The sequence below is a fragment of the Camellia sinensis genome, chromosome 4 (assembly GCF_055761805.1).
Source record: "Camellia sinensis isolate YWXY chromosome 4, ASM5576180v1, whole genome shotgun sequence".
Taxonomy (NCBI): Eukaryota; Viridiplantae; Streptophyta; class Magnoliopsida; order Ericales; family Theaceae; genus Camellia; species Camellia sinensis.
This window is the reverse complement of record NC_138964.1, coordinates 222,507,955-222,527,145: the sequence shown is the minus strand read 5'-3', so window position 1 is coordinate 222,527,145 and position 19,191 is coordinate 222,507,955. Positions and strand designations below refer to the sequence as shown.

At 33.0% G+C, this 19,191-nt stretch overlaps 2 protein-coding genes across 3 annotated transcripts; one reads left to right on the top strand and one right to left on the bottom strand.

Annotated features, from left to right (window-relative positions):
• The first annotated feature begins 1,185 nt into the window (after nt 1–1,185).
• Nucleotides 1,186–1,668, top strand: LOC145824464 (uncharacterized). Its single transcript, XM_082924132.1, has one exon. It carries the CDS (start codon nt 1,186–1,188, stop codon nt 1,666–1,668), a length of 483 nt encoding a protein of 160 aa, XP_082780258.1.
• A 10,747-nt stretch (nt 1,669–12,415) lies between these two features.
• Nucleotides 12,416–16,305, bottom strand: LOC114307737 (B2 protein). 2 transcript variants are annotated; one of them, XM_028253154.2, is made up of 6 exons: nt 16,126–16,305; nt 14,680–15,270; nt 14,149–14,249; nt 13,637–13,720; nt 13,434–13,544; nt 12,416–12,878 (listed from the first exon to the last, which is right to left on the bottom strand). In XM_028253154.2, exons 2-6 carry the CDS (start codon nt 15,257–15,259, stop codon nt 12,837–12,839), a joined length of 918 nt encoding a protein of 305 aa, XP_028108955.2. In that variant the 5' UTR covers nt 15,260–15,270; nt 16,126–16,305; the 3' UTR covers nt 12,416–12,836. The 2 variants fall into 2 exon arrangements, with proteins under 2 accessions (XP_028108955.2, XP_028108956.2); XM_028253155.2 differs by having other exon boundaries at nt 15,987–16,235.
• Nucleotides 16,306–19,191: the final 2,886 nt, after the last annotated feature.

Genomic DNA, 19,191 nt, shown 5'->3' with positions numbered 1-19,191 from the left:
GTGCCAGTGAAGAAGAAGAATTGTTAAATCAGAGTATGTGTAGACTTTCGAGATTTAAACAAATCTAGCCCGAATGATGAATTCCCTCTACCTCACATTGACACTCTCGTGGATGCTACCTCAGGACACCAGATGTTCTCATTTATAGATGGATTCAGCGGATACAATCAGATTAAGATGGCCGAGGAGGATGCAGAAAAGACTACTTTTAGAACACCTCTCGGAAACTTCTTCTATATAGTCATGCCTTTTTGAATCAAGAATGCCGGAGCAACTTACCAAAGGGCTATGACTGCAATCTTTCATGATATGATCTATCAAGAGGTGGAAGATTATGTTGATGATCTAGTGGTGAAATCCAAGAAAGAAGATGATCATCTCTGAGACCTTGAGAAAGTGTTCAAGAGATGCCAGAAATTCAAAATGAGGATTAATCCTCTCAAATGTGCTTTCAAGGTGATGGTCGGGAAGTTTCTCAGGTTTCTTGTGCATAGGCATGGTATCAAGGTAGATGAAGACAAGGTCAAATCTATCAGAGCAATGTCTCTCCCGCATTCTCAGAAGGAGTTAAAGAAGTTCCTCAGGAAGGTGTCTTATATTCGGAGGTTTATCCCAGCACTTGCAGAGATTTCTGCCCCTTTTGGCTCTTTGTTAAAAGGAGATATCAAGTTCGAGTGAAACCAAGAGCACCAAAAGGCCTTTGAGAGAATCAAGGCGGCCTTGACCTCGCCTCAGACCATGATAGCCCCGCAACCCGGGGTACCTCTAATTTTGTACCTAACCTCAACCCCCAAGTCCATAGGGGCATTATTGGTCCAAGATGTAGATGGAGTAGAACGCCCGATGTATTACATCAGCCAGAAGATTCGAGAAGCAAAAGTCCGATATACTTCGGTAGAGAGACATTGTTTAGCTTTGGTATTCACCGCCCAAAAGCTCAAACATTACTTCTTAGCACATCAGATTCAAATTATTACCAGAAGTGATCCAATTCAATACCTCCTCAGCAAGCCTGCTCTAACCAAGAAGGTAGCAAGATAGTTGTTAGCACTGGGTGAATTCGAGACCACGTGTGTAGCTCTCCAGGCGATCGAAAACCAAGCCTTAGTCGATCTCCTTGCCCAATTTCCAAGTGGTGACTATGAACCAGTGAGTGAAGAATTGAAAAGAGAAGTGCATGCAGCCATGGTTTCTGAGGAAAGCTTTTGGACATTAAGCTTTGACGGAGCAACAGCCGGAGGGAAAGGTGTTACTAAGATAGTCCTTATAAGCAAAAGTGGAGAAAAATTGTATTTGTCTTATAAACTGGACTTCTATTGTTCGAATAATGAAGTCGAATATGAGACTCTTATTTTGGGCTTGATAGCAGTTGAGAAGCACAATATCAAGAAGATTCGAATTTGGGGGGACTTGAAGCTGATAGTGAAGCAAGTTTCAAGACAATTCGTTTTAAAAGAGCCTACCTTGGCCACATACCGCACGACAATCCAAAGGCTTCTTGACAAATTTCAGAAGGTCAAAATAGAGCATATGCCTCACTCCGACAACAAGTTTTCAGATGCCCTCGCAACACTAGGGGTAAGAGTTGACATTCTCGAGGAAAAGGCAACAATTGTTATTAAGAAGAGAACAAAGCCTTCAATAATACCAGAGGACAAAGACCTTTAGGAAGACTGGAGAGGAGAAGTCCTCAAACAACTCAGAAGAAAAGTTGGAAAATTGACTATGGGCAAACTTGCCCAGTTCATAATTATTCAATGTGAACTTTACTTCCGAGGAAGTCCCGGATTCCTAGCCCGGTGTGTTGGCTAACAAGAAGCCAGCTTTCGACTACAACAGATTCATGAAAATTCCTACGAGGATGGGGATATTAGTTTGTACAAAAGGATACAAAGACAAGGCTATTATTAGCCTGAGATGGAGAAGGCCTCGAATCAACTACAGAAAGAATGCCCCAAATGTCAGTCATACATCCGGGAGGATGAGGGTTGCTTTGAAATTGATACCCCTGACTGGAGACAAGTCTGACTATCTCAAGAAATGGACACTACCTGAGAGCCCGAGGGACATTGCACACCTCAAAAGGAAGGCGAGACGGTACTTTCTTGATTAGAACAAGCTTTACAGAAGAAGCATTGAGGGAACTCCCTTGAGGTGTCTCTCGAAGGAGGAGTCGGATCTAGTCCTCAGAAGAGCCCACGAAATTGAGCACCAAAGAGGGGCTTGGCTGTTCGAGCAACACATACACCTTGGGTATTATTGGCCGACCATGGAGTCAGATGCGTCCCATCACGTAAAGAGGTGCCAGACTTGTCAGAAACACGAAAATTTGATCCATGCTCCAGCCGTAGACCTACATAGCATCCGAACGCCATGGTTGTTCCATACCTGGGCTTTTGACTTGATAGGGCCCATCTCCACACCTTCCAAATGGTACAAGTGGATTCTCGCAGCTACGGAATTGAGCACAAAGTGGGTCGAAGCAATCCCTCTGAAGAACGCTACAGAGCCCGCAGTCGCGAACTTCATCAAGGAAAATATCATTTGCCGGTTCGGAGTACCGAACACCATCCTCTCAGAAAACGGCACGCCCTTTATAAACAAATATGTGAAAAGCCTTTTAGAGACTTACCAAGTGAAGCATCACAAATCCACGACCTACTATCCAAAAGGGAACGGGCAAACGGAGGCCACAAACAAGGCACTGATAAGGATTTTGAGTAGGGCTGCAAACGAACCGAGCCGAGCCGAGCTTTGCTAAGCTCGAGCTCGGCTCGTTTACTTATCGAGCTCGTTTATTGAGCTCTAGCTCGGCTCGATAAGGAACTGGGCTCGAGCTCGGCTCGGCTCGTTAATTTTAATGAAACTCGAGCTCGGCTTGGCTCAGCTCGATAAATTTTTTTTAATATTATTTATATTATTTAAATATAAATATTTAAATAAAAATATTATTTATATTATTTAATATATAAAAAATGTATTTATATTATTGTTTTTATATATATTTATTATATAATTTAAATAAAGATAAACGAGCCGAGCTTATGCGAGCTCGAGCTCGGCTCGTTTACTAAACGAGCCTAATATTAGAGCTTAAGCTCGGCTCGTTTACTAAACGAGCCGAGCCGAGTTGAGCCCTTAACGAGTCGAGCCGAGCTTGTTAATGAACAACTCGGTTCATTTGCAGCCCTAATTCTGAGCAAGATGATAGATGAATTTTGTGGGACTTGGTCCGAATAGTTGATAGTAGCCTTATGGGCATATCGCACCTCAAAGAGAAAGCCAACTCAAGCAACTCCTTACTCCCTTGTGTATGGGTCCGAAGCAGTGTTACATATAGAGTTGGAAACACTATCTACTCGGATGCCTCTCGCCTCGGGGATGGTGCTGGAGCCTCGAACCACCAGATTGGAGGCATTAGAGGAAAAGCACGATAGAGCCGCAAAAGTCATGGAAAGGTATTATAAGTCCATCGCCCAAACCTATAATCAGACTGTGGTGCTAAGAAAATTCGAAGAAGGTGATCTAGTATGGAAGATCATAGACCCAATCATGCGAGGAAAACCTTTGCCCAAGTTTTCTCCAAAATGGGAAGGGCCCTACAGGGTGGTTCAAGCAAGCTCAAGCGGATACTACAGGCTTGTAAGCGTTGAAGATGGCTTCCGAACTGGCCCGCTCAATGCAAAGTTTATCAAGTGTTACTATCCGTAGATAAACTTATCTATGTTGAAACTCATTTTTATTTTCTTACTTTGTCTAAAAGTTGAATTTTCCTTATGTTATAAAGAAGTTGGTTTCCTTTATGGTGTACATCTGTCCCATCACTTGCAGTGAATATATTATACTTTTGTCAAGAAAATTGAAGAATTAATGAGAATATTTCAGCTTTTATAAACATGTGCATGTAATTCATAGCTTGAAATTATCAATCAAGTTGTATTTCACTGTACATTATTAAACGGCACGCAAATATCTGTGTATATATACACACCGTTTGGAGTGAAACTTTTTGGATAAAATAATCAAAAAATTCAAAACACTCAAATCATATCACTCACTTTACTTTTTTATACGCCTTTTTATAAAAGTTCAAAGCCAATTAAAATAGCTAATTCCCATAATATATTTTGGATCAGTCATGAGCTGAGAAAATTGTTATGGTGCCTATTTTTTCAATAAAGCAAACAATAATGTTCGACCTCAATTACTGAAGATTAATTGAGCTTAAGCACAATCTCAACTCGTCATCCAAACAGGTTGTAAAGGAACTCAGGATTTTAGCAGCTAAATGTAAATTAATTTTATGGTGTTATACATATAAAAACCTTCATAATCCAAAATCATGAACTGTCATGATTTTCACAAATAATAACATAATGCAGAAAATAAATAACATATCCGGATTAATTATGTGAAACCTTCAACTGACCCAAAATTGATTGAACATAAACCTAATAATAATATTAGTGGAAAAGGGTTTCTCTCTCTTGACCCTCTTTAGAATACCTTGAATTCAGAATTAAGTTGATAGGTAGTCTGAATGTCTTTTTATAGGTAGAGAGAGGACCAGTTTCCTTATTCAACAATAATTCCACTTTTCCATCAAAGTAGGATACTTAGCCTCCGTTTGGGAAGTGGGTTGGTTTTTTGGCTTTTTGATTTTTTTAGCCTGAGGCTAAAAAGTCTGGTTAGGGAAGGATTTTTTGACTTTTTGACTTTTTGGTGAGGTGTCTTCCTATTAAATTACCAATCTGTCCTTTATCCACGTTTACATGTCAACTCATTGCGTTTGTTGGTCCTCCACGTCAGATTATGAAAATCGAAATTGTTTTTTTTTTTTTTTTGGTTTATATTTACCATTAATTTTGATTTTTTTTTTAATTTATGTTTTTGTCATTTTTCTTTTTTTATACATTAATTAGTTCTTGTTCTTTAATTTACGTTTTTTGCCTTTTTTTATTTTTATTGGTATACAATAACTTTTTTTATTTTTCAAAAATGGGTTTTCATGTGTTTTATTTATTTGTAAATTACGTGGCAAATGGTAATTTCTGTTTGTATTTTTTTTTTTTTTTTTTTGGATGAGGCGTATTTTTCTGGTTCTTTTTTTTTAATTTACGTTTTTGTCATTTTTTTTTTTATTTCTATACATGAATTTGTTTTTATTTTTCAAATATGATTTTTCATGTGTTTCATTTATTTTAAAATTACGTGGCAAATGCTAATTTATGTTTTTAAATTTTTTTTTTTTGGATGAGGAGCATTTTTCTGGTTCTTTTTTTTTAATTTACGTTTTTGTCATTTTTATTTTTATTTGTATACATTAATTTCTTTTTATTTTTCAAAAATGATTTTTCATGTGTTTTATTTATTTTAAAATTACGTGGCAACTGCTAATTTCTGTTTTTAATTTTTTTTTTTTTTTTTGGGTTGGATGAGGCGTATTTTTGTGGTTCTTTTTTTTTCATTTACGTTTTTGTCATTTTTTTTTATTGTTTTCAATTTGTTTTTTTTTTTTTTTTGCTAATTTCTGTTTTCACTTTATTTTTTTTATCGTTTTAAATTATTTTTTTTATTGAATCGCCAGAGAAACCGTCGTCACTGTCCATTAGGACGTTGGAGAGTCGTATGCGGCAGTGAGATAGAGGGAAACCCCCTCCTAATTTTCAGATCAGCCGCTGTTGTGACCAGATGATGATGAAAATGAGCCAGATCGAGCTCTGCTTGAATATGATTGCTCTGTACCTCTGTACCTCTCAAACGCCTCGCTAACAATGGCGGAGCCCCCACCTTCGCCACTAACGGAGAGCGAGAGATCAGAATCAACAGCTAGGGTTTTATTGCCGGAAGTAACAACTAGAATTCATCGATATTCAAGAGGATCTGTTCAGATTTGTCCAGATCACGTGAGGCGTCACGGAGGTGCTCGTGTAGGTTGCCATGCACGATTGATGGCTCCGGCAGCGGCAACGGAAGTAGATTGGCGCTGTTCAATTGTCGACGAGAGAGAGGCTGGGGGAGAGGGAGAACGGCACTAGTATACATTAATCGCCTCATTCGCTTGTTGTGTGCCCTAGAAAGGTTGTGTGTGTGGTGAGGCATTAGGCCTCAGACTCAGACGGGCAATCAGGGTATTTTGGTAAATTTACCCCAATAAGGGTTTGAACTTGCCCGTGATTTCTGTTTTGTCTCCATTTGGCTAAATTAGCCTTTTTTGTTCGGACGTGGCTAATTTAGCCTCAACTTGCCTTTCCAAACACACTCTTAGAAAACACTCTTCTTTATTTACCAATTAATTATAGCAAAAAATATGGAATCATGGGTCAATATAATGACTAAATAAATAATTTAGTCTTACATTCTCCCCCATGGCCCATATGAGAACTTACGTCAAGATTTAACAAGGTAAACATTAGGCGCGCAATAAACCATATTCAATATTACTTTTAATTTGGTCATCATCATAATGCTATAATTAAATAGTTTACTAATAAGAGTCATGGGGATTCTACACCAATAGTGCGATATAGTTCCTTCCATGTACTACAACACTAGCAACTAGTTTAACATAGCCCTTTAAGTGAAGAGTATAAAGAGGTCCAACGATAATGTCTTTTATGAAAGACTATTCCTGTTGTCATTCATTCATTCTCATATATGTACGTATTCATTTCATAACAGGAAATATATCAGAAACACAATTAATGAGATCTCAATGTGTCAAATAACACAATCAATGATAAACAACTATTATGGATTACATTCAAGACCCAATTGGCAAGTTTCTTAATTGTCTTTAAAAGTAATCCCTTCATCAATAGATCTGCACTTAAAAGTTATATACTTATGTATTTTATTGACACTTTCGGTTTATGAAATTCTTTTTTAACGACAAAGTATTTCAATTCTATGTGTTTAGTATCATTAGAATACTTGTCATTCTAAGAAAATAAAACAATTGCGAAATTATCACAATAAATTCTCAACGACTTGGCAACAAAAGTCAACAATCCCAAGTCTTGAGATAAAGTTTCGCAATAACAATTCATGAATTGTGGCCTCAAAGCATACCACAAATTCAACTTTCATGGAGGATACTTGTGATAGTTCTTTTACACTTTTCTTAATATTGCTCCTCCACAAAATAGAAACAAAGAACCAAAAGTGAATTTTCTACTATCAATATATCATCTAAAGTCTGAATCTAAGTAGCCAATCAATTCAAAATTATCAGACGTCATAAATGTGAGTAAGTAATCTTTTATTCCTTATGATTACCTTATCACTTCTTTATTTGAGCATTAAGTTTCTTACAATAAATGTATAAAGAATCGTTTCCATTCCAATTGATTTTATAAAAATTTTGCATAAGACTAGATTTATTTCCTTTCAGAATATGGATAACTTTATGTGAATATTCTTTCATTATGAATCTCTATAGAACTTTTAATATATACCTTCTAAGATAATCTCAAAAATTCGTGTAATTCTTTCAGAAATATTTCAATTTCTATCACATAGATTGTCTTACTAATATATTTCATTTCAAAGTTCTTAAAGAGAAATTTCTTAACTCGTGCAATAAATCACGTACATTATTGACAAGCAAAATATCATCAACATACAAAATCATAAATACAAACTTGCTCCTACTGATCTTTGTATATGTACACTAATCAAATATATATATATATATATATATATATATATATATATATATTTAAATCCAAAGGAAAAATAGCATTATAAAACTTAACATATAATCTTTAGAAAGCTTGTTTAAGTCCACAAATTGATTTATTAAGTTTGCAAGTCACATTTTTATTTTCCTTAATAGAGAAACCTTTGAGTTAATCTACACAAAATTCTTCATCTAAACCCTCTTTCAGAAAATTAATTTTCACATATATTCAACTCAATATCATAATAAGTTACTAATGTCATAATGATTCTAAATCAACCCTAGATACAAGTGAAAAAAGAATAGCTCATTGTAATCCATGTCTACTTTATGAGTAAAATCTTTGGCCACATATCTAGCATTACATCATTTTATATTACCCTTAAAACAATAAATATTTTTGTATCCTTAGGCAATTCAATGAAATCTCAAATTTCATTCTGGTCCATTGATTTCAACTCATCATTCATGACATCAATTCCTTTAGTAGAATCAATACTTTCTATGGCTTGTGACAATAAAACGGAGTCTTTACTTATCCTAATATTATAATAAGATTGTTATAGATATACCACATAATCATTCGAAATGACAAATCCCTTTACCTTATGAGATTTTCTTAATATTATTTCTTGTGGTTCTTCTACAATTTTTCATTGCTGATAATTATATCATGGAGTAATTGGTTATTCATTTATTGTTCCAAAACATTAAGTTGTTTAACAACTATAGGAACGGCAATTTCCTTCAAATTATGGGTAATGATACTTATACCCAAACTTATTGAATAACCACATTTCATGATTTATCACTCCCACTAATTTCACCATTTTTATTAAATTTGATATTATCGGTTTCTACAATTCTTGTACTATGACCAAGATAGTAAAACTAATACCCTTTGAATTTTCAAGATAATCAACAAAATAACCACTGATTATTCTAAAATCCAATTTCTTTTCATGTGGATCAATAATTATAATTTTGTAGACAACCTTAAACATGCAGGTGTCTTAAATTCGGTTTCCTTCCTGTTCACAATTCAAAGTGAGTGTTTGAAACTGCCTTACTAGGAACCAGATGCTATATGAAAACAATAAATTATAACGACATACATCCACAATATTAATGGTATTTATTTAACATACTCTTAGTCATATTCATTAGAGTACAATAATGTTTCTCAACCACATCATTTTGCTGAGGCATTATGCCTTTTATAAAGTTTAGCAAATAGACTTGTGTTTTGCACTATCTTTATATTTTTCACATTTTTGTTTAATTGCCTTTCTTCTTTAATAATGTACATATCAATGTGTTCATTTACTGGAGATCTGTTATGCAATAAATAAACAAAAATCATAAAGTGAAAATTCATCTATAAAAGTGATAAAATAACTTTATTTACCAAACATGAAATGTCAAAAGGGCACATTAATGTCTATTTGGATAATATGAAGAAGCCTTGTATATCTTGTGGCACTTACAATGTGATTGAATTACTTTTCCTTAATGCAACCCACACTCCCACTAAAAGCAATAAAATCTTTTACGCCACAAATTTAAAGAGTTTTTATTTATCAAACTATATTTAGGACCAACATAATGATGCAAGATAGATTAAATTTTTGATAAATCATTAAATTTTAATTTATACAAACCATTAGAAATAATACCAAAATTAATAGAAATGGTATTATCAATAAATTAAACTTTTATTCTAAATTTTTTAAAATAACCATCAAGGTTAATTAAGTTTGGACAATTCAATAAATAATTTTCAAAAATAAACAATAAGTCCCAATAATTTTAATTGGAGATTTTAACATAATTGGTTTAAAAATAATTTTGCACCATATTAAAAACATGAGTAGCCATTTTCTTTCTAATGAGACTGAAAATCTTGAGCAGACTCATTTTTTTTATGTGGCTATTTCTATATGTCCTTTTATAAGCATTCTCCCTTTCTTTTCGGCTCCTTGAATTACAAAATCAATAAATGATATCTCAATTACTTAAGTTTTATCTCTTCTTAAATAAGCATACTAGTCAATCTATTAACTTTCTACTTACTATTCATATAATTATAGTTAATATAAATGACCTATACTGAAGAGATAAATAATTCAAAATAAATTACACGAAAATAAACTTATTTACAAATATTCTTAAATTCTTTAATTGAGCAGTCAAGTTAGACAATCCAATGACATGCTCATACATCTCATGCATACCATCAAACTTTATGTTGGTAAGTTTAACCATAAGTGTCTCAGCAAAAACTTATTAACAGTTAGAAAAAGTTCTTTAGCATTATCAATTTAAGAAAGTTAAAACTCCTATAATCATTCGCATAAAAAAACATAAACTTTAGTTGTTCAATCCTTTTATACTTTATGAAAAGTCTTTTCTTTCTTGTATATTACTTGAATCATAATAGCAGTAAATTTCTTAAACAATAACACTAAGTCAAAATTCAAGACATCGAGATGAAACTGAACTTATTTTATTTATTTTGATAAATCTTTTTTCATTTAAAATCGAAACAAACAAAGCATACAAATATAGCGAAATAAAACTTTAATCAATAATTTATGTTCACTATATTAATACTAAGAGTAATCAATAATTAACAATTAGTCAAGATAAACACATGTTTAAACAATCACAAATAGTATTACCGTGATCTACCTTTGGAATAATCTAATGGCATACTATTTAACAATTATGGTGATTCTTTTTCACCAATAGGACTAATTGATAAAATATTCATAATTAAGTAGGTCTGTTACCTTTGGGTATTCATTCCAATATCAATTATGTATACCCATCAACTATCCTATTACAATTCAACAATTACTTAGAAGCGATGCACCTTTGGGCCAACCTAATATATTTGTAATTAAAGAATTGTGATTTGCAAAGTCATTATTTTTTAATACTTGGGAAGGATATTAAATTTCAATTATTTGATTTGATATCAATGTGTCATTCCGATTGGGTCACTTTGGCAACTACCAATCGTATCATAATTTAAATTTCAAATCACAATAAAAACTTTGCATGGACATTATTGAATAAATAATAATTTATTCACAATTATTCATCATCATAATCATGATGCATATTACTAAATCATAAGAATAATATTAAGACAATAAATATTAACACAATTCATATTCTATATCACAAAAGAATATATACTTTTGTACCTCATCAAACCACCTATAAAAATCAAGCTTATACATAATGGTGGTAATAACATCGTACTAAAATAATTTTTAGAGGTTACAGTTAGATCCATAAATAGTAATATGCTCAGTACTATAAAGATCACAATAACACTTTAATGTGCCTCACAGTAAACTTTGATAATATAAAATTTAGCAAAACATGAATAATAATGATTCATTATGTAATGCGAATATCTTTAGGCATTACTAAATCAAACAATGCAATGGTCATTATCCACTAAACCTTTCCCCATAATAAAAATAATTAAATCATTCATAGTATTCAATTATTAAAATATTAAAACATTCGGTTTATCATTAAGGAGTTCGCACTCATTAAATAAACATTATTTATATAATACACAATCCAATCTAAAGTAGGAACATAAGAGTTGCATATTAAATTTCATATCATGTTCAGCAAATTAAAAATTTTGAATCGAGACAATCATAATTGTAATCAAAATTAATTGATATTTACTTAATTGGAAAATCATAATGTTCTGAAACATGAGCTCTGATACCACATGTAAATTAATTTTATGGTGTTATTCATATAACAACCTTCATAATCCAAAATCGTGAACTATCATGATTTTCACAAATAATAACATAATGCGGAAAATAAATAACATACCCGGATCAATTATGCGAAACCTTCAAGTGACCCAAAATTGATTGAACATAAACCTAATAATAATATTAGTGGAAAAGGGTTTCTCTCTCTTGACCTTCTTTAAAATACCTTGAATTCATAATTAAGTTGATGGGTAGTTTGAATGTCCTTTAATAGGTAGAGAGAGGACCAGTTTCCTTATTCAACAATGTTTCCACTTTTCCATCAAAGTAGAATACTTAGAAAACACTCTTCTTTATTTACCAATTAATTATAGCAAAAAATATGAAATTATAATCCAGCCAAATTTCTAATTCATATTACCATATCATATGGGTCAATATAATGACTAAATAAATAATTTAGTCTTACACTAAACTCTTCACATGTTTGAATTCAGCAAATCAGACACTAGTAAGTTGTGGTTGAATTTAATATTTGAGGAGTGATTGGTTGGGAGATGAAAAATATGAATGAAATATAAATTAATTGTTTTACATTTCCTCTTTTTTTTTTCTTAAATCCATTTTCATTTCTTTCTTTTTTTTTTTTTCTTAAAACCATTTTCAAATTCAAGATCCAAACTGAGTTTAACTCCATTCATCTTCAAATTCAAAATTCAAATTGAGTTTACTCAATTGGCAGAGACCGGTTCTCAAAACAAACAAAAAACAAAGTATTTGACAGAGATCAAATCCTGTTGTGTAATTTTATTTCTTCTCTATTACATGACTTTCTCAAGTTGTTGTTGGACTTGTGCGCAAGCACTTCATCAGCTATTTGTTGGACTTATATATCTGTTGCACTATGATTGTCCGATTAAAATTCTCTTGTAAATACTTATATCGATCGATTGAAAAAAGTAAAAATACAACAAATTCAATATCAAACACAACAAGGCAGCTATCTTATTAGGAACGTAATTCCATAGCACTTAGTAGGAACATAACAAGGCAGCCATCTTTTGACGACTAAACCATTACACAGTAACACAGCCATAGGCCATTAGTCTCTTTCCATCAAACAAGTATTATCCATAGGATTTACTTCGCTATAGAATGCATAGTACTCTCGTACTCACAAAGTAACTTCACAATACAATTTATACTAAATTTAACTTATTTGACTGGGGTACAAGCCTTCTCTGCTCGAGAGATTCCCACACCAGACTTTACCTCCCAAGCTTGCGCTTTACCGGAAAATCTGTGCAGTAAACAGCTTCCATGCACCACAAAACCTACCACGATACACATATACTATTGACACTTGCTTGCGCAGGAGAGTCGATTATGTTAGCAACTGGACTTTAAACGCCTGCCTGTTCACAGAGATCTAACAAGTCCAGCGTCTGCAATAATATACCAAGCATATCCAAAACCATCAGTTTCAACATACTGAAAAAAAAAAAAAAATTAATAGAGAGAGACAACAGAGACATGCATAACCCTTAAATAGAGGTGGCAAACAGACAGGGTCAAAACTGGTTATGCATTACGACAACCCAACTCATACCCATTCCTTTAATAAATGGGTTTAAGCGGATTGAGTTGAATTGAGTACAGGTCAAACAAATCAATCCAACAAACCCTTTTACTTTATGAGGAGGAAGTAGTGGGGTAGTAGCAGGATGGTGGAGGTCGTTGAGTGATCACGGTGGTGTGGAGGTTGTGACGGTGGTGGGGTGGTGAGGGGTTCCTAGCTTTGTTGCTTATTTTTTATCCAAAGCCAACTGGTAACCATGTCCAACCCATTTAAACCCAATTTTAAATTGTTTCAAAAGATGCAACCCATTTAAACCTGTTTATGATTTTGAATGTGTTTAAATGGGTGAAATTGGATGAGTTCACAGTTTCAGGATAAGTTTGTCACCCCTACCCTTAAATAAAACTGCTATTCATCATACCTCAGGGACTGAGAGTTCAAGTCGAAACTTGGGCCCATCATAGTGATGCAAGACTGGCCTAAAAGCATCTTCCTCCAAAGCCTTGCAGAGTTTCCTAATACGGATTCTCACCTAATTGAAAAGGAAAACAGAACAGTCAGTTGCAAGCCTCCAACAAGCTTATAGAATCAAAGTGTTTAAATCCATATACATCCAGATTTTACCTGTGCAGGGAACCTGGATTCTCCTCTACATTTTTTGTCTTCCCAAGCAGTAGGGTCAATATTAGATCCTCCAAAACTCACTGCCTGTACAGAACAATTTTAGGAACAATTGTTCACAAATTTGTGCAACTACCACATGGTTGCAAAACTGCTAAACTAATCAAAAAATATTACAATTTACACATTCTAGCTTGCTGAAAGGAAGAAGCAACTCGGTAACAAAAATAACTTGAGAATTTAAAAAGGATTCCCAGCCAAACTAATTTAATCAACGGCAAGCTTAATCACCACCCAATCCTCAATTTAGTAAAACAAGAAAAATAATTATATGCAAGGCTCATTTCTCAATTCAGAAGGGAAAAGTGATAATCACAAAAATAGCTCTCTAATCCCAATACTAAAACGACACACCAGACAATTTTATCATCATTAAAGTGTTTTTTTCCCGATAAATAATCATCATTAAAGTTTTATCAACCAACAAACAATTTGAAAAGGAGTTAATGACAAACCTCAAAAATCCCATGCAACTGATGAGTGGTATAGTTATATAGAAACAAAGGTAAGCCTGGTGTTATTGCCCTGACAGAGTCCCTGTATCTTGGTGGCAAACCTACAAAATGGGTGTGATTTATCAACAAGCACGAATAAATTTCGCCAGAACTGTTTATAAAAGAAAAAGAAGAAGATTATGATCATGACCAGCATATTATCATAAAAAAATTACATCAGGCAACTAGAAATATAGGCGAAATCACAACTCAAACAACAATTGGTAGGGTTTCAGGATGACAGTAAGTTAACATCCCAATAAACTATTCATTTTAGTTCTCCAGCAGTCAACACCACTTGATTGGAACACAAGGATTAGTTTGGCTAGTATCCATCTAAAAATAAGTGTAAAATAAAACGCCTCTAGATTGATGAGCATGTTCACCTTGTATTTCATAATAGATATCAAATAACACAAATAAGATGCTCCCACCAATTAATCCAATTAAATCAAAGCTACAATGGAAAAAGATAAAAAAAATTATTATTACCAAATAGTTGTCGCTTTAAATCTTCCTGCATTGTGTCATTGTTACAAACAAAAATGTATCCACCAAGCACTTCATTCCTCGGGAGTGTCTCAGCTGCAGGCAAGGTTTTGAACCTTTTGTCAACTGCACTCATATTGGTATTATCATTGTTGTTGTTATTGTTGTTGTTGTTGTTGTTGTTGATGCTGCTGTTGAGCTCTTTGTTCAGGTTGTTGATGCTATACTTGCTTCCAATCATGCTTCCCACATTGTTGCCATTGCTCTTCTGATACACAGCATTCATATTGTACATACCATTCCTGGTCGAACTTTTGTTCACATTTTCTGTCATTTTGGCGTCCAAATTTAACATGTTGAAGTTAAGGCATTCGAATTTGTTGTCTTCCTGAAAGACAAAATTATCCCTTGGCCTTATTTCAGCTAGGCCCTTTGAGAGATCAAGGTTATTCCTTCGCTCGCCCTTTGATCTGGTCTGATCAGCAAGTTTAGAAGCAACCATTAACCACTTGTGATCCTCTGAGGTTTTCAATTGTCCTCGAAGCTCATCACCCAGTTGACAAAAGTTCTTCATGCTCTCCATACTGACAAAACCTGATGAATTAACATGCACAAGAAATCCTTGTGAACTCAAATATATTTACAACGTACCCTTCTTACTTCTTCGGAAGCCATCACAGTACCGATCCCACACAAAATGCAAAGAACCACATGGGAAAACCAAAGCAGATACATAAAAACAAACATGTATTAACCCGTTTCAACCTTAAAACTAAGTCTTCATATGTTTTGGATAAGAAATTTCAACCAAAAAAAACAATAATTTTGAAATGTGTTAAAAGAAATTGAAACTGGCTGAATACACATCACAAAAAGATCCCGTATTTTCTTTAGTAAAATTCTTTCTGAAGCAAATCGATAACATTTCAAAAACTTTCCACTGCTACAGGATCAAATATTGCTGTGAAAGAACAAACATTCATCATTCCTCTAATTTCTAGAGTAGTTCATTCAAAACTAATCAACATTACTCTAAATCCAGACCAACCATAAACAAATCCACTCGATAAACATATTACACAAACTCTATTCGAGCTAACTTGAAATTTGTGTGCCATGTCACAAAATGTAATCAGTACAAGTACAGCAATTGCGAGCATGGATCGACACAACTAATGGCAGATAATAAAAAAAATCTTCAATTTCAGTCTTGAAATGAGAATCATAGATCTTGATCTTATTGATTGTATCAGTTGAAAATGATATCACAGGTTACACACCAAATTGAAAATTTGTGTGATTAAACTCACCAAATAGTACGTAAAGTCAGTAATTATCCATACAGAAAGCTACAATTTTAGTACTGAAAGTTGAAACAGAAAATCAAAGAGCTCGATCTTGAGAAGGGAAACCCTAGATTTTGGGATCCAGAGAGAGAGAGAGAGGCACCTTTATCTCTCCGCTGAGAAACCTGGAAGACGCTACAGAAAACCAGCAGATTTCTCGGTATTTATGGAAAGCTGCCTCACTGAAATGTCCACACACTTCAACGGTATTGCAAAACTACCACTTTGTTTTTGAATTTTTTTAAGCAGTGATTAGCCGGTGATAATTATATGCTAGTCGCACGCGCTTGTATAATGCGTGCGCGACATTTATTGGGCTGACGAAAAAAATTAAAAAAAATCTCAAATCGATTTAATTTAAACTAAATCGTATCACTGGTGTTATATGCACAAATTAAAAAAATAATTAGCGTGCTAATATATATTATGATATTGTTATTTTAAAATTATTTTTTTACCTATCTATCTATCTATATATTATATAATGAAAAATGAATTTTTAATGAGAAGGCTTGTAAGAACTTCAAAGTCTCATTTCATAATTGTTAATTTTTGTAATTTTAAAAAAAATTTTGTTAACTAACAAAGTAATTATAAATTAAAAAAAATAAAAAATCACCTAAAATTTTGAATTATAAGTTCTTAAAATCTCTCCACTCAATATTTATCTCTTTTCTAAATCTTATCTCATATCAAATTAACTATACATTAAAAAAAAAAAAAAACACACAAATCTCATCTCATAATAAAATAATTATATATTTTTAATTTAAAAAAATAAATTATAGATTAAGAAGAACGTAAAACCACAATTGCTAATTTTTGTAATTTAAAAAATAGTACCATTGGCTAATAAAATAACTATAGATTAGAAAAAACTAAAATTGCTAATTTTATAATTTTAAAAATATTTAAAAATAATACTTTTGGCTAACAAATCTATATATTATATAAGAAAAATGAAATTTTTGGAAAAAGCCTTATAGAAGTTCCAAATCCTCATTCTAAAATTATTAAATTTTTTTAATTTTAAAAAATTAAGAAAATACTCATTAAATACCTTTTATTTACTTTTTATTTTACAATCTCACATCGAAAAATAAATAAATAAATTATGAGTGCTGCTATTAGTACCTACCAAAATTCTTTGGACCCCCCATTTTTTTGGACCCCAACCCTAAACCCTAAATTTTAATAATATTTTTTTGGACACCCCACTTATTACCAAATCTACCCATATTCATAATATTTTCACAATGAAATGCACATCCACCTAATTTTCCATCCCTCTCCTTTCCTGACTCACTCAATCTTCAGAGTTTGGAGCTTTGGTCCAGTACAGTTCCTCCAACCTCCCCGTTGCGTAAGGATGGTAATTCACTCTCATACCCTTCTTCACTACTGTCCCATCTGGAAACACGTCGTTCTTTAAAGCTTGCTTTCCGTCAATGGGGATGGGTGGGTAGAGTCTCATGGTCTCGCTCAGCGACACGTGTGTGTAAACCATGTCTTTCACTTCTTTGTAGATCGGAGCTTCGGATTTCTCATTAATTTCTTTGAGAATCTCAGTTTCTACATCTGGGTTTTTGGAGACAATCTAGAATAACCAGATTAAAGCTTTCATCTAAATGCCCTGAATTCAAGAATCTCGATAGGAGATCAGCAGATTCGAGTGATGATTTTGAATTTGTTCACCACTGTATAGCCGAAAAAATGTATTTTGTTCAGAACGGTTTTATCGAACAATAATGATCCTATCAGCACTATATGTTCGAACAAAATTTGTTCATCACTGTGTAACTTGAATCCATTCCAATTCATAACTTAAAATAACATGAATTAAATCCATTCAAAATACATAACTTAAATCCATTTCAATTCACTCTTTTCCATTCTAAGTTAGTTTAACAAAGAAAATTACATAACTGACTATCTGTATTAATGTTCGGAACCTATGTATTGAGCGAAAGAATTATATTCAGTACTGTATTACCGAACATAATTCTAACAATCAACAAACTGGTACCAAATAGCTTGAACGAAACAAGAATGACCGAAAATGACCGAGAATGTTAATACAAGACAGATAAACTTATTAATAGAACGCCGGTCTCACTATAATTGTTGTCCTCGTCCTCCATTGCTCTACACAGTAAAATAAATGATGAAGTATGCGTTATACTTGAAGCAAAACTTTCAAGTTCAATAGCGTTGATGATGGTGATGAAGATGGCATATTCAGGATTTAAGATGATTATGAAAAATAATAGATTTAGGGTTTATATTAGTTGATTATGAAAAGTAATAGGTTTAGGGTTTACAAACATAGAATACGTATAGTTGGAGTTGGAGGTGGAGGTGGGGATGGGGGTCCAATATTATAAAGTATTAGTTCTTATTGATAGGTGGGTGGTCCATTTAATAATGTCTTTTAATGTAATTTTACTTTAGAATACAATTGTAATAAAAAAAAATTATAAAATGGGGGGTCCAAAGAATTTTGATAAATACTAATAGCAGCACTTATAAATTATATGCTAGTCATTTATGCTAGCTCTAACATTTATGCTATTTTAAGTGAAGAGAGTAAACTAACGTACTTATAAGCCGATGATGAGTGATATTTTTACTATAGTCAGGGTTGTGTTATACTGGCAACTTAAGATTGGTAATGGTGATAATTTTTACGTAATGAATGTACAAGATTTATTTACTTAATCTAATACATAAATTATTTATACCTCTATTATTTTAAAATTAATTTTGCACTCTCTACTCTTTTAATATTTCTCCATTTAAAATTGAATCAAATCCAAAAAAAATTTTCCTAACATTTATGCTATTTTAAGTGAAAAAAAAATAAAGTAACGCGCTTAAAAGCGGATGATGGGCCAATATTTCTGAACAGGACTGTGTAGTGCTGGCAACTTGAGGATGATAGTGGTGAGTGATCGTATTTTCAACAATGATTTAGATTACTAAAAATATATCATTAATAGACTAATACATTGATAATAGTGAAAAATAAAAAAAAATAAGGCATAAAAAATAAACAGGACCCTCTATCATATCATTAGTGCTCCTCCTAGTACTTCTTTTTTAGTGCTCCCAAATATTTTTTCCGTATTTATTAGTGCTGTCGGTAAAGTAATTGTGGCCCGTTGGATCC

What these genes read in the sequence shown, in the direction of transcription:
- LOC145824464 (XM_082924132.1), top strand. Translation starts at nt 1,186, where the DNA reads ATGGTTTCTGAGGAAAGCTTTTGGACATTAAGCTTTGACGGAGCAACA.
- LOC114307737 (XM_028253154.2), bottom strand. Translation starts at nt 15,259, where the DNA reads ATGGAGAGCATGAAGAACTTTTGTCAACTGGGTGATGAGCTTCGAGGA. An exon ending in TTTAAAGCGACAACTATTTG is followed by an intron (nt 14,250 to 14,679) that starts GTAATAATAATT and finishes CCCATTTTGTAG; the next exon opens with GTTTGCCACCAAGATACAGG. An exon ending in AATCCAGGTTCCCTGCACAG is followed by an intron (nt 13,545 to 13,636) that starts GTAAAATCTGGA and finishes CTTTTCAATTAG; the next exon opens with GTGAGAATCCGTATTAGGAA.